Below are 14902 nucleotides of genomic sequence, written 5' to 3' on the forward strand. Positions count from 1 at the left end.
AGCAGAAACATGGTGATGGAATGAGTCACAGATGAAAACAACACGATACAGATAATGTTTGGAAAAGTACTCTGACCCAGAAGCCCCGAGTGGGCGGAATAATCACCCTCAGTGTGCCAGAGTGGGAATTCTCAGGCAAAGGACTTCCAAGGAAACCGCCAGAAAAAGACAACTGCTTTCTTCATTCGACGGCTTCCTATTAATTGTGATGTAAATTATATGACTGTGATTTTTTTTTTACAAAGAATAGCAATGTTTCAGAAAATAGTGGCTTCCATGCAAACTACAAAATGCATCAGGAAGACAAGAAATGTTACTTGGCAGTGTGACTGCAGTAAGTTCTGCAGTACTGGTTTAGAAGTGGATATTTTTCTAGCACTAAATTAATATAGATTTTTAAATATTTTTCATATGTAATTTATGATCTTGACATGAGGTGTGAAATAGCCTAACCACAGTTAATATCAGTTTGAAGCTGTTACTCAAGCAATGTTATTGCAGAAAATCTTTTGGGTAGTGCGGACAGTTATTTTTACAGAAAACAGAAAAGTCACCAAACAACATCAGTGCTGAACAGAATTTTTCAGAGAGTACAACGTCCCTATTTACTCAGCCCCTAGGGAGCCTATATTTTTTCTTAAGTAAGATGATTCCCAAGGGACAATAATTAATGTCAATCAGACACTGTAAAAGTATGTGTCTCTCTCCTTAGAGGAGGCAAAAGTTAAAATACTTTACTAAAGAAAGTTTACCTAAAATGGTAAAATTGAAGGCGATAACTTTTCTTTGACCTTGGATGTACTTCTCTTCGGTAAGAATTTTTAGAAAGCTGGAGGGTAGCTGTTTCTTGTCATTACACTGTTGCTGATTCTGTGCTTAGTTATTAATTTTATTTTTTATGATTCACAATCTGCTCTTTGAAATATGCCATATGCTCAAAGCAATTCAAGGATGACAACTGTCAGAATTACTCCAATAAAAATTGCTTAAATGAGAAAGATTTACTGCGGCTGATATTTGAGGAGAACATCCCTCTTTCTTCCCCCACAGCTTTTCAGGGACGGTGCATCTTAAAGGCATTTTTTTCCCCCAGTAAAAATCACATGATTGTTTTGTAAGGTCTTCTTAAGACTATTGAAATAGAATTGGTCAAACACTTTAGGTTAAGGGGGGAACTAGCAGACATGGAAGTATCAGATGGATTACCTGAAATCGATATGAATTCCAAGCAAGAATTCTTAAACCACCTGAAAATTCACAGACTTAATTACAAAGTCTGCTGCATGTGTCACTTGCATACCTTAGATGGCTCGAGCCCTATACATTGGTAACAACAAGGCAAAAATCAAGGCAAATTTCTGTCTTCTGGGAAGCTCTAAAAGAGTGGATCAAATCTACCCCAGTGCTCCAATCCAAACACACACTGTTCAATGTTACCAGCCAGTCCAGCCGGTCTTTTCTTATTAATGTGGTTTCATTTATTGCTATTCATCTTGATGATAAAGCTCTGCCCTCCTTCGGAATTACACCAAAAGGAATACGATAAAGGGAACATTCCCGCAGTTATGATGTCGGTCGGTGCAGCCTGTCAGCACGCTGGGGATGGAAATGAGTTTGGGGACAGGGGAGGGGATTCTAATAAATACCACGATACATACAATGAACACAAAGCTATCCTGAGAGAGAGAGAGAGAGAGAGAGAGAGAGAGAGAGAGACAGAGACAGAGACAGAGACAGAGAGACAGAGAGAGGCTTGTCAGGCTAATCAGCTCCCCCATGGCAAGGCGAACACAAGGGAGGGTGGCTCTAACCTTGTACAGGTGCTGCTGCTGCTCCTCTGACATCATCAGGTCGTGGCTGTCCATGACGAGGGACTCCATGTCAATCAGCCAATCCCAGAGCTCCTGATATTCTGAATCAAAGTCCAGAAGCCTGGAGATGAGGCACAAAAATGTATTATGTATAAATACAGTGTAGTTGTTAAAAAATCTCATATTAGAATAATGTATTCTTGAAAACCCATGATGGGCCTAGGTGAATACCTGTACAACGAGAAGGGAAAATCCTCTGTATGGTTACACAGAGGGCAAAGTAGGAACTGAAGGCTGTAACATAGACACTTCGTAGATTTTGAAAGCAAGACATGTAGTTCCTGTACTTGCTCCTGAGTCACACCACGGTGACCACCATCTGCCAACCCTGTCTGAACAGAGACCATGATTGTGCCCCTGAGAAGAAGCTCCGTCATTTCTCAGCCTGAGAAACGGAGGGTCTGGGACTTGCAGAAGTTTCCATAGTCCCAGATGTGGGGTAAAGACAGCACTTCAAAATCCTAATTGCTTTCTCTTTTGAATTTCCTAGATGTTGCTCCTCAGTAAGTATATTCTTAAAAATATTATCGAGATTTTTTTTTCAAGAATGATAACGCATGCTGACAAACCAAAAACATTATTTTCACTGGAAAATGACTCAATCTTTCATGTGTCCCTCTGCTGTCTATCTGTCTATCTCTATGTCATGTATCCAACATTTCTTGTCATGGATGAGTAGCTAGCACTTCAGGGTAACACTCAGAGATAGGCCTGAGTGACTGGGGTAAGCCAGTGAGGACCAGTGGCAGAGCAAGCCTTAGACAGGTGTTCCCCACAGACACGCAGGAAACAAAGGTAAGGACAGGAAGTCAAAACAATGAATCTTTGAATAACCAGCAATCATTAAAATTCAAAGGAGGATCACTATGGTTTTCAACAAAATAAATCATTAGAATAAGGAGCTTAGCAGGATTAATGTGATTCTCTATTGAAAGCCTGGTGAATAAGGAAAGCCCAATTCCTTTACAACACTGTGATCAGAAAATGAAAGTACAGGGTGAAAACTCGGAGTTTGTCCTCCCACCTCCAAACCACCTTTCAGAGAAATACAGTTTTGTCAAACTCAGCGGGGGCAAATTTCCTGCTAGTGCTCATAAAGCATTGACCGGGGCTATGAATGTAGATTTGCCAATGGAGGGTTTGAGTACTACTCTGTTCTTGTCTCTTGCTGTCAGATCGCTTTAAAAAAATACACTTAATAGATAAATCAAACAAGTTCACAGTGGATCAGGGAGTGGGAAGACTAAATCTGGAGCTGCCTATGTTGCTTTAATTGTTTTTGCATCCTTACAAACACTCTTGATTGTGGAACTGGTTAGTGAGTGTTCACTAGTCGCCAGTGGTCTGTCTAGCTGCTGCACACACAAATGGTGGCCTACAACCATGCTTCTCAAACTCAATGAAGATGGGGCACAGCTGATGATTCTAGAAAAATGAAGGTACTAACTCCTACTTGGGGAGGAGGGTGTAATTCTGCATTTCTAAGAAGTGTCGTCAATGCTTTTGGTTCAGGGACCACACTCTGAGGAGCCACGGGTTTCCAGTAACCTTGTGAAATCTGAATTAGTATTCCTACTCCACACAAACCAACCACTATTGGAGGATAAATGAACCACCAAGATTTCAAAGTTAGTCTGTGAACAGTAAGAAAGTCTTTGCTTGTGTGATCACTTAAAAATAACATTTGAAAGTATGGCTGCCACTTCCTTTCCTGTTGCCTTCCAATATTTTACCAATAAAAATTGGGGGAAAGTGAAATGCCACCCATAATATTTGGAGAGTAGGATATGCAGAAATATTAAAACCAAAGGGAGAGATAAATAAATTATCTTCATTGAAGTGAGCTTGGAGAGCATGAACCATGTAAAGACAGGAGGAGTAGACTCTAACATCCTCCCCCGTCTCTTTTGGCCCAAGTCTTAGAGAGGAAGCATGTGAGGAAGGCTGGTGGGGAGGTAAAACAAAACAAAACAAAACAACCCATAATCCTCAGCTCCATCTCCTGCTAGGGACTATAGAGATTGTCTTCTGTGGTATATCTCCAATAAGCAGGATTGAGGGAGGATAAGAGAATGGTGGGGGTGTGGGAATAAGGGGAGGGGAGACATAGGGGGAGCTAGTTTTGATTAACCTCCCATTGACATAGTCTTCTCCAAGAAAATGCCAAGATTTCTAAAAGTTCAATGGCTAAGTTAATTGGAAGTGTTACCATAGCAACAAAGGCACAGTGAACCTAAGGGCAAGTAGGTGGGGGGTCCCACATGGGCATGCGATGCCAGGCCTCTTTGAAATTTGGTAGTACCCATAAAGGCTGGGATGAGGCTTAGTCAGCAAGAATCGCATAATGGAGTACTACACAACAGAAAAAAATGACATCTTGAAATTTGCAGGCAAATGGATGGCTCTAGAAAACATCACATTGAGTGAGGTAACTCAGACCCAGAAAGATTAATATCATATGTATTCACTCATAAATGGATTTTAGACATAAAGCAAAGAAAACCAGTCTACAATGTACAATCCCAGAGAACCTAGACAAAATGAGGACCCTGAGAGAGATATACATGGGAAGTAGAATAAGACAAGATTTCTTGAGTAAATTGGGAGCATGGGGACCATGGGAGAAGGTTGAAGGGGAGGGGAGAGACAGGAGGGAGCAGAGAAAAATGTATAGCTCAATAAAATCAATAAAAGAAAGAATTCCACCAGGGCCTGACCAAGCTAAGAGATAACAAGAAGTAAAACAACCACAGCTGTCTTCAAGGTGCAACTTGCTTGCGACAACCTAGCTAGGCTGTACCAAAATCCTAAGTTTAGCCATTGAGGTCAAGAATCCCAAGGTCATGAAAACTTGTTTGCTCAATTGTCATCTCAGAGAAAAGGATGGAGAACAAGAGATATGAGAACCTGAGCATCAACTAAGATATCACTCCCTTAGGAGAATGAATGAGTTGATGAGACTAACATATAGTTAACACTCCAATGCTGATCTTAAAATGCACCCTTCCTTTATTCTCTTAGATGCTCTGGTTTGGTTTTGGTCCCTGTCATTGTGGTGGTTTGAAAGAAAATGGCCGTTCTATTAGTTCTTACGATGGGCCTTAGAACAAGCTGTCTGTTGCTGTTGAATGCTGAGTTCAGTTCTTAGCCCACACTGGAGACCTGGGCATATGAGACGAGACGCACAAAGATGCGCTACACGTCTCCAAGACTCTCTTCTCTTCGCAGCTGAGGATATTTAGGTTTGATATTGCATTTTTAAGATCTACTACTTCACAAGTTCTCTGTGAATGCTTTGCTAACATATTTTGGTCCTTTGATGTAGAATCTGCACCAGTGTCCCCCAAAAATTATCACAAAATCCTTATGCAAAAAGCAAGAAAGATTTTGGAAAAAGGCAATAACTTCATAGCAAATAAGAAATTGATTCCTGAATTTCTTGGTTGACTCTTGTGAAACATTCTGAAATGTTTACTATTTTATGTGCACACCATTACAGGCAACTTCGTAGGCTTAGAATTTGTTAAGACTTCTTTATCTTTATATTACTTCAAAAGTAATAAGATAAAATTTTTCAAATGATTTGATTGAGAGGCAGTATCTTCTACATCACGTGTCAACTACTGTGTAGTAAACAGAAAGGTCTCATTTCTTGACTCCGTCCCCAGAACTGACTAGCAGCTCTTTTTCCCCTTGAAGCATATGCCAGTTGGATCAACTGAATTCACACCCAGGTGCTTTTGTTGACTTTCCAAGTGAAAAATATCCAGGTCTCTCCTTCAACAGAGAAGAGGTAACTGATAGTGCAGTTAAGTGGCAGGAAATTCATAAGGGATTACATTCCCATGCATATATGAACACTATCAAGTTGATTTGGTTCTTTTCCTTTTCTCCTGCAGACAGAACGGCGACATACATTAGTGAGGCTGACATAGTTTCAGAAATGTCTCTTCTCTTGCATCCCGATGGGAATTCTGCTTGACTAGCTAAGTGTTTAATACACAAATGCATTCAGGCTTTGGTATTTAAAGTGGGCATCATTAACTCAACATTTCAACTTAAACTTTGCTTAAACGATGAAGTTTCACCCAAGTGAAATCAATGGGAGGTGTGTGTGAATATATGAGGTTTTATCTTGACCTACTGAGGAATTCTGATTAAAACAGACAACCAAATTAAAGAGTCATCAAATTAGAGTGATTATTGGTTGAAGAGAAGGAAATGCTAACGTGTTCACTGCTTTTCTATCTTAAGCTGAGTATTATTTGCACATACGTATTTATTTCATCCATACACATACATGTACCCTTTCAATGATTCATTCACACTAATGAGCATCTAAAAATATCCACCTGCCTATACTAAAAGTTTTATTAAATGACCCAAGTTTCCTAGCTTCTTTAGGATATTGATTCTTTCCCCAAATATTCACTAAGTATTCACTGTTCACACTATTTGAGCAGGGAAGTTTGCTTCTGATTTAAAAAAATAAAAATAAAAAAAAGACACAAAAGGAAGTGATAAGAAAATCTTACAAAATATATAATTTAAGTGATTTGCTGAAGGAAAATATTAATGATACTTGGGAATCTCCCACTAATATCTACCCCCATGTAGAATGCCAGCATGGAAGAGGGATACAATGGTGGCATCTAGCCCAATCATAATATCATTCAAGAATAAAATTCAGCTTTCCAGGAGTGGAACCTGTTGGGTACAGTTGCATATAGAATCCCTTTTCACTCTAAACATATTACAGTGTGGACACTAATTTACTGTTTTGAATGGAAATTCATGAGCAGCTGCCTTAGAAGGTGAGCCCGACTTTGCCATTAGTAAATAAAAAGAGTATGGAATATGGAGTTCTTTCCAAAAGTAATTCTCTCTCTTTCTATCTATCTATCATCTATCTATCTATCTATCTATCTATCTATCTATCTACCTATAGATCTATGTTTATCTATATGTGTATATATTATATATACACATACACATATGTATATAGGCATATATGCATATATATCTACGTATATGTGTTTTACATATAATAAAAATATACACACATATACAGACATTAAATTATCTAAGAAAAGTAAAATTAAGAGTAGAAACTTGTTAATGATTGGTCTTTGCTTCTCCTAGACCATCTGCCCACTAACACCAATTACTGAAACTACAGAAATAAATTCATATATTTATATATGCCCACATTGATTTCTGAGTGGGTTTTTTTTTTTGTCCTTTACTCTTGACCAACTTATTAGATCAGTAGTTGAACTAAAAGCTTCCTGACGTATTTTAGCACAAAATTCAGGAGAGCAAAAGAAGAAACTATATCTCTGAAGACAAAGCCAGGGGCACCAGTAGTTGTTTAGAAACAAGCCTTCCATTATTGTATTCACTGATGAGACTCAGGATCCAGGACAGCTACTCGCATGCTGCTGTGGCTTTAGGAGCTCACCCCTTAGTAAAAACCACGCCCCCTTCAGGCAGCATTAGTTTTCAAGGGTTTTATAGGAAGTATCTACCTTCAAGTTACAATACAAGTAAACCTGAAAATAATTTTCTGCTGCCCAATCTTGCTAACAGAAGTCTGGTAGCAAAAGTTTGCTTAAGAGGCCTTTGTCTCCATGGAGACTGTCACTGTGGAGTGCTCCATGGAGTGCTGTCTTCAAGTTTTAGGTACTTATCAACTACTCCTACTGAGTTATCCTTAGGTGTTATTTGTGCAGGCCTGAAAATGTAAGCCTATTTCCACACTGACCAAAGGTCAGAGAGTTGGAACTTACCTCTAGTTCTTCAAACAAAGGTCCCACCTGCTCTCTCAGGGTTATTGTCAACAGGTGTGGCTAATAGCTCTGGCTCCAGGAATAGAGAAATAGATTGTTCCTACCTCAAACAAGAGTCTAAGGAGCCAACTAAATTCCAGTTCCCTTTATGGAGATAACATTGGATTCCACCCAGGGAGTGGTTTGCCTACAGAATGTTGTGATCTAGGGTGTGAGTGTGACTTGTTTTGTTCTAGCAACAGAAAGTTTAACTATGGTTGTAGCCTGTGACCTTCAATTGGTGTGTTCATTTCCTTGTATCCTGTTAATATAGTCTTTTATCTTACTCCTACCTTTTGGGTCAGGGGTATTTAAAGCAATTGGAAACTAAATGCAGGCAAATTCCAGTACTCACTGGCACTCCCTCCCGATACTATCCTATATTTTTCTCCATTTTATTATTTCCTTTCACTTCTTCATATTCTTTACTAATATTTTCTAAATCCTTATGCCTCTACCCTAGCAAGAGGTATTTTTTGTTGAGGATGGTCCCCGACAATTATTGTGCAGCTCACATCCCCAAACTGAGAGTTATGATAACATAATGCTGTCATCTGCTGGCCTGGTCTGTCACCTGGGTACCCTGTTCCCTTAAGAGACAAGCCCTGCCCACTCTCAACCTCTCCCTCCCTTCCACCAAGTCAAGCCATTTCAAGCCTCCTCTCCAGTTCGTTCGTTCGTTCGTTCGTTCCCCCCCCCCTCTTTCCCCTTCTGGAGAGGCAGCTTCTGTTTTTCACCTCTCTTCCTTCCCCTTCTCTCTTCTCCCCTTCCCTCCCCCTCCATAACCCACTAAATAAACTCTATACCCCAGCTCTCTCTGCATGGTGTATCTATCTGTCTCTCTCCTACCAGGCCTCAGGCCACCTGCCAGGGGACCTGCCAAGGCCTCAGGTGACCTGCCATTGCCCCTCGTAGGACCAATCCTCCACCACCTCTTTATAAAGGATAACACAGAGATACCTTTCTCTCACTTGAGAAGCAATATAAGAGAGGGCTGGGGGTGTTTTTAATGATAAGACACTTCTGTAGAATGCACAAGGACTTGGATTTGATCAGTGCACTGTAAGCAAACAGCAGAACCACCTATAGGAAAGTAAGTTAGGTACTGTCTCATTGTTGTAAGTTCCCCCTTTGGTTTACTCTGTCCCAACATGAGAAAGCATGAGGGATTGACTCCATGGCAGTGGGACATGGAGGTAAATTTCTCACATGGACACTGGTCCGGGAACCAGAGAATCAGTATAGAATATACTTATAGGTGAATATAAGGTACATCTTCAATGATCCACCTTGGCTTACCAGGTCTCTAGGTCCCAAAGTTTCCGCAACTTCCCAAAACAATGCCATCAGCTGGGTACCAAGTATTCAAAAAATATATCAAACACATTTCACATTCAAATAACAAGGGGAAATTTCTGTCTAGTCTTAGTGACTAAGAGATTGCTTCAAACTGATAGATAATGTTTTTAAGACCATGGATTGATAATGAAGTGAATTTTTTTTTTCTTTTCTTTGGAGGATTGAACTCCTGGTAACAAATCATAGCCACTCTTGAGGATATGTAGTGTGAAAAGTCCTTCTGTAAATATGTTGCTTTTATTGGTTAATGAATAATGAAGCTGGCTTGGTATGTGATGGGGCAGAGTAGAGCTAGGCGGGGAAAACTAAATGAATGCTGGGAGAAAGAAGGCAGAGTCGCCAGACACCATGCAGCTGCCGGAGGGGAAAGATGCAAGCTACCAGCTGGAACCTTGTCGGTAGGCCATGAGACTCGTGGTAAAATATAAAATGATGAAATTGGTTAATTCTAGATGTAAAAGCTAGCTAGCAATATGCTTAAGTGATTTGCCAAGCAGTGATTTAAATAAGATAGTTTCTGTGTGACTTTTTTGGGAGTCTGGGCAGCTGGAAAATGAACAAGCAGCCTCCTACTAAAGATATGCATTAAATATTCAATTCAAAATGTTCATATTATTATTTTATTTTTCCTAAGTTATTTTAATGAAGCTTTTTTTGTCTTATTCACAATAGTTTTTGCAAAATGACTCAAGTCTTTGGGGAAGAAGATGGGAGAATGATCAAAGAGGATAACTTTGAAATAGTTCTGCTCTACACACTACAATGTGTTTGGTGAACTTTATCCTAGGGCCTTCTCAAGATCTGTTAGCCTTTTAATCATCTACAGCACCCATCAGTACCCCTGAGCTGTAGAGAGAAGCAATATACATAAATCTTTATTAGTTGACTATATTGCTATCTTTGAAGTCATACCTCCCTGCAAAGTAGACTTCCAATCTCTGATTTGCTGCTTGTTGGCTCTGGTATGGATGGAGTTAGAACATTACAGAAAACTGCCTAAGACTCTATTTAATGAATCTACATATCCCTAGAATAAAGTCTCATGGTACCACTTGAGTACATTTTTCTTGGCTACTGTTCTCTGTATGTTTTAGCCCCCAAAGTATCAGGAATCTCCTGGGCTCCAATGATCTTACTGCTTTATTCTCCTGGGTAGCTGGGAATATAGGCGCACATCACTGAGCCTGGCTATTTTTTGCTTTCTTGACTAAATGTTGCATTTTTATACTTTTACTCACCATAGAAGGAGCCAAAGGGATCTGAATCAAACACTGATCAGTTACTATATTGGGACAAAGGGAAAATCAGAAGGAGTAGGAATTCAGGAAGGATTTATGGTTTATTGAGGGTGTCTACTGATTTAGCTTATCTGTAAGGAAAATTTCAATACTGGTGCATGTAAGAGAGAGTGTGTCATTTCTAGGACTGGTGGGAAACCCATATTTGATGTAAGCAGGTTCCAAATATACTCACTGAGCAGAAAATCAAAGTGCTATGTATGTGTCTATGGGGGGCGGTGAGCACATCTGCATTCTATTGGATGGAAACTTGTGGCCTATGGCTCAGTAGAAGCCCAGGAAATCACCTGCGGCAGTGAAATCCAGGGTGATTATGTCTCTTCTCAGGTGTTTAAAGTCACTCAGCGTATCTTATTGCTTAATTAATTTAGAGAAACAAACCTGGTCTTTAATCAAGCAATATTTTAAATGGTGATTCGTTTCTTTTCACGTGTCAATAGCAGTTCTCTTTGGGGATGTTGTTGACGCATTTCTGTGTGTTTTCACACTAATCAGGAGGCAAGTCTCTTCCTTGTCTCTCCTGTCACACTCCTAACCTTTTGTCATTGTGCAGGAATAATTTATATATGGTTGGGAAGACATTTCATGCTAAAATCTTGTATGATGAGGAAATGACATTTCTATTTTCTTCAATATAAAATATAACCCTCAGCTACATCGCTCCAGTTTCCAACAAGCTTTGTTCAATTTCCTCCAGAGGCAGGGGAAGCCTTGAACACGGATAATGAGGTATCTTCTAAAAGCTCCCTTGGGAAGACCTCCTGCTCCAGGCAAGCAGAGTTGGGAATATCTCTGTGCATGCCTTCAACATTAAATGAGCTACACAATCTTCACTGCACACCCTCTGCACACTTCCTGTCTAATAGCTACTGGCCTCCCCCTTCTCCTCCTCACCATTTACTACATTGTGCACATCTTTTCAGGTAAGTCATGAGTTCTTTTCTCTTCTATTTCTCTCCTACCCTGTCAAGTCAGACTGCATTAGATAGCCTCCATAGTTTCATTCTGGAATTCTGTCCTGCGATTTATAATGCTGTATCTATGTCAGGGGCTCTCATTCCCTCTTTGTCTCCATGTCTCTCCCTCCAGACTACAGAGATGAAACCTTATTACAGTTTTGCATTCCTAGTATCTCACACTACTCCCCAAAATATAATATTTACATAATAAATAATTCATTTAATGATTTTACTTTTTGTATTTTCTTACAAATTGTCACATTTTCTAGATGCAGAAATTGGCATGAGTAGGCTAGGTTAATAACTCCCATTTTATATTCCCCTGTGGAATCTTGGAGAGATTAAATGTCTTAATCAAACTTGTGTAGCCATAGAGGAGCAAGGTGCCCCTGAAATTTGAGTCTTAGTTTGTAACCTGGTACATGTTCTCATTGACAAATTTAGAGTAGAGAGAACATATGACTGTCTCTAAAGATAAACATTATTTGTGCAGTTAGATGTATTCTAAGTCTATCTAATATAGATAACCTATAAATTTTAAAAATATTCTTTATTCTCTAAAAAATATCCAGGCATATGATATCTTTATTATATCTGCCCTCTGCCCCTTCCCTCCAATTCAACCTCACCACCCCAACATATCTCCCTCCTAACTTCATGTCTTCTTTTTTAATTTTCAAAATGATATTTGTTTGTTTGTTTGTTTATTTATTTTACATCCTGACTATATTTTCCTCTCCCTCTTCTCCTCCCATCCCCTCCTCTATGAGGAATAAGTTCCCAAGGGTCAGCCAAAATATGAGAGACAGCCCCTTCTCCCATTGTTAAGATTCCTACAAGTAGACCAAGCTACATATTGTCACATAGCTTAGGTCAGTCCCAAGCAGGCTCCCTGGTTGTTCATTGTGAGTTCCTATGGGCCACGTTAGTTGTTTCTGTGGGTTTTCTTGTGGTGTCCTTGACCCTGTTGGATCCTACAATCTTTCCTCCCTCTCTTCAGCAGAATTCCCCGAGCCTGGGCTAATGTTTGGCTGTGGATCTCTGCATCTGTTTCTACCAGTTGCTGGATGAAGGCTCTCTGATGACAATTATTTTTCTTATTTTTTTTAATAACTCATTGAGTCAAGTTAGTACTGCCCATATGTGTATGGGTGTGGGGTTATCCACAGAGACATGGACAGCTTATTAGGGCCAACACCAGGAAAGAAAAGAGATTTTCTTTCCTCCTGCAGTCATCAACAGGCTGTCTCTTCCAGTTGTAGGACACAGTAGCCCCTCTCCTAATAGCGGTCTGCCTTCTGCATGGGCATGCACAGGCATGGGCATGTTGGATGTTAAATAGTCTGATGTAGTGTGGGTCTTGTGTAGACATGAGCTTTAGCTCAATAATAGGCAATAATGGTGAACTATAGCCCTCCATCACCTCCAGCTAAAATGCTACCTGGAATTCCTGATTCTGTAGTCTTTATTTTAGAAGTTTTGTGTGATGTATCAAGGAAAGATTCTAACTGAAAAAAAAGTCATAATTATCCAGAGTGCCTCAGCTTTCTAAGTCTCAAGATTACAGGCAATGGGCTTGTGTTATTACCCTTGGCCTCTTAACTAAACTATGTAATTTTTTTGTGTGCTAATATAGTCTCCATTTTTTATCAGTATAGTGGTTTGATGGTATATGTGTGTGTGCATGTGTGTGCATGTGTGTGTGTGCATTGTGTGTGTCTGTGTGGTGCATGGACATGAATGTGCACACCTGTGTGCATCCATGTAGAAGCCGGAGTAGGATCTCAGGGAGGCCATCCGTCATTCTCCACCATTGCCTCAGACAGGGAATCTCATTGAGCTGGAAGATCACTGTTCTGGCTAGGTGGGCTAGCCTGTGAGTTCTCAGAGACCCATCTCTACCTCTGACACCACACCCCCACCCCAGAGCTTATGTAGAGGGCTCAGTTTTTATGTGGGGGCTGTGGATTCAAACTCATGTCTTTGTGCTTGTCGGTTAGGCACTCTATGTCACTGAGACACCTCTGCAGTCTGTGGAATACTGTGGCTTGTCGTGCTGGTACTTCCCTTACTGTCTTAGCTGATTTCACAGATGTCTTTCTTGGGGGAACAGGCTTTTTGTCACTTCCAAGACTGTACCATCCTCTGTTAAGTTATATTTGCCTGTTGAAATTCTTTGTATCTCATTGACTTCATATCCCAATGCCTTGTGTGACCTCTGTTTAAGAGAGTGGCACCAAAGTCCTTTGAACTGGAGCACTAGAGTGCCTCCCCACCTCTCGTTCCCTTCATCCCGCAGTCCTCTGAGGATGATCCTCTATTCATTATATCTTCTGTCTTCACACTTTTTATCATACTTTACATTAACTCCTAACCAGAAAATCTCCACTGTCCAAAGAAGCACTCCCCAAATTTCTAGAAATCACTCTTGGAAGCTTGTTGGCTTAGGGTGAATGTACTCTCTGGTCCCAAATTCTCTGAATTCCTAGGTAGGTCTGAACTGAAACCCAGAAATGGTATTTTAGCAAATCCATCCAAAGTGTTGATGTTGCTGGCTCAGAGAGCACACTCTAAAAACCACTGAAACAGGTTCTCAGCATGTGATGAGCTTTTGGGCCTAATTTTCCCCACCCCCACTACCCACTCCCCACCCTGCCTATAGAAGGAGAAATTTAGGCTGGTAGGGTAAGCAGGTGGGCCTAGCAGGAAAGGAATACCTTCGGCTTTAATGTTCCACTGGCGATTGATGGAGGAAGGTCATTGGCTAATAAAGGCACTGCCCTGGCCCATTTTATTGGTTAGAGGATAGGTGGGAGGAGTAGGCAGAACAGGACGCTGGGAGGAAGAGGAAGTAAGCTCAGTCTCGACAGCTTTCCTCTCAGGAGCAGAAGCCTGAGAGAGACGCCATGCCCCACTCCCGGCATGAAGCTCCGACCCAGGATGGACTAGGCTAGAATCTTCCCGGTAAGACCGGTTCTCACAGATTATTAGAGATGGGTTGATCGGGATGTGAGAATTAGCCAGTAAGGGCTAGGGCTAAAGGGCCAAGCAGTGATTAAATGAATACAGTTTGTGTGTTGTTATTTCGGGGCATAAGCTAGCCGAGCAGGCGGCCGGGGTGCTGGGAACGCAGCCCCGCCACTCAATATGGGGCGGCAGGGCTGCGTCCCCCACACCCGGCCCCCCACATGGCTAGCTTATGCTCCGAAATAACAACACACAAACTGTATTCTCTTAATCACTGCTTGGCCCATTCTCTTCTAGGCTAATTCTCACATATTAATTTAGCCCATTCCTAATCATCTGTGTGTAGCACCTCAAGGTGCGCTTACCGGGGAGATTCTAGCCTAGTCCATCCTGGGTCCTAGCTTCATCACATGTGTCTGCCAGGGAGCAGGGCATGGCGTCTCTGCTGAGGCGTCTGCTCTGGAGAGCAGAGCTGTCGAGACTCTGACCTCACTTCCTCTTCCTCCCAGCATTTTGTTCTGTTTACTCCACCCACAGGGCCAAGCAGTTTCTTTATTGGCCAATGACCTTCCTCCATCAGGCGATCATGGCTAAGACCATATACTCCATGATTAAATCCA

At 41.0% G+C, this 14902-nt stretch overlaps 1 protein-coding gene across 4 annotated transcripts in view; it reads right to left on the reverse strand.

The window, feature by feature from the left end:
* The window catches only part of Akap6 (A-kinase anchoring protein 6), a 399217-nt gene that overhangs the window by 109677 nt on the left and 274638 nt on the right, over positions 1 to 14902 (reverse strand). For all 4 annotated transcript variants that reach the window (XM_041658789.1, XM_041658788.1, XM_041658791.1 and 1 more), the window contains exon 10: positions 1812 to 1932. In XM_041658789.1, the coding sequence (XP_041514723.1) occupies positions 1812 to 1932 (121 nt within the window). The remainder of the gene's footprint in view (positions 1 to 1811; positions 1933 to 14902) is intronic.

This window comes from Microtus oregoni, unplaced genomic scaffold (genome assembly GCF_018167655.1).
Source record: "Microtus oregoni isolate MIOR12 unplaced genomic scaffold, Mior012 000009F_ref0000495, whole genome shotgun sequence".
NCBI classification, from domain to species: domain Eukaryota; kingdom Metazoa; phylum Chordata; class Mammalia; order Rodentia; family Cricetidae; genus Microtus; species Microtus oregoni.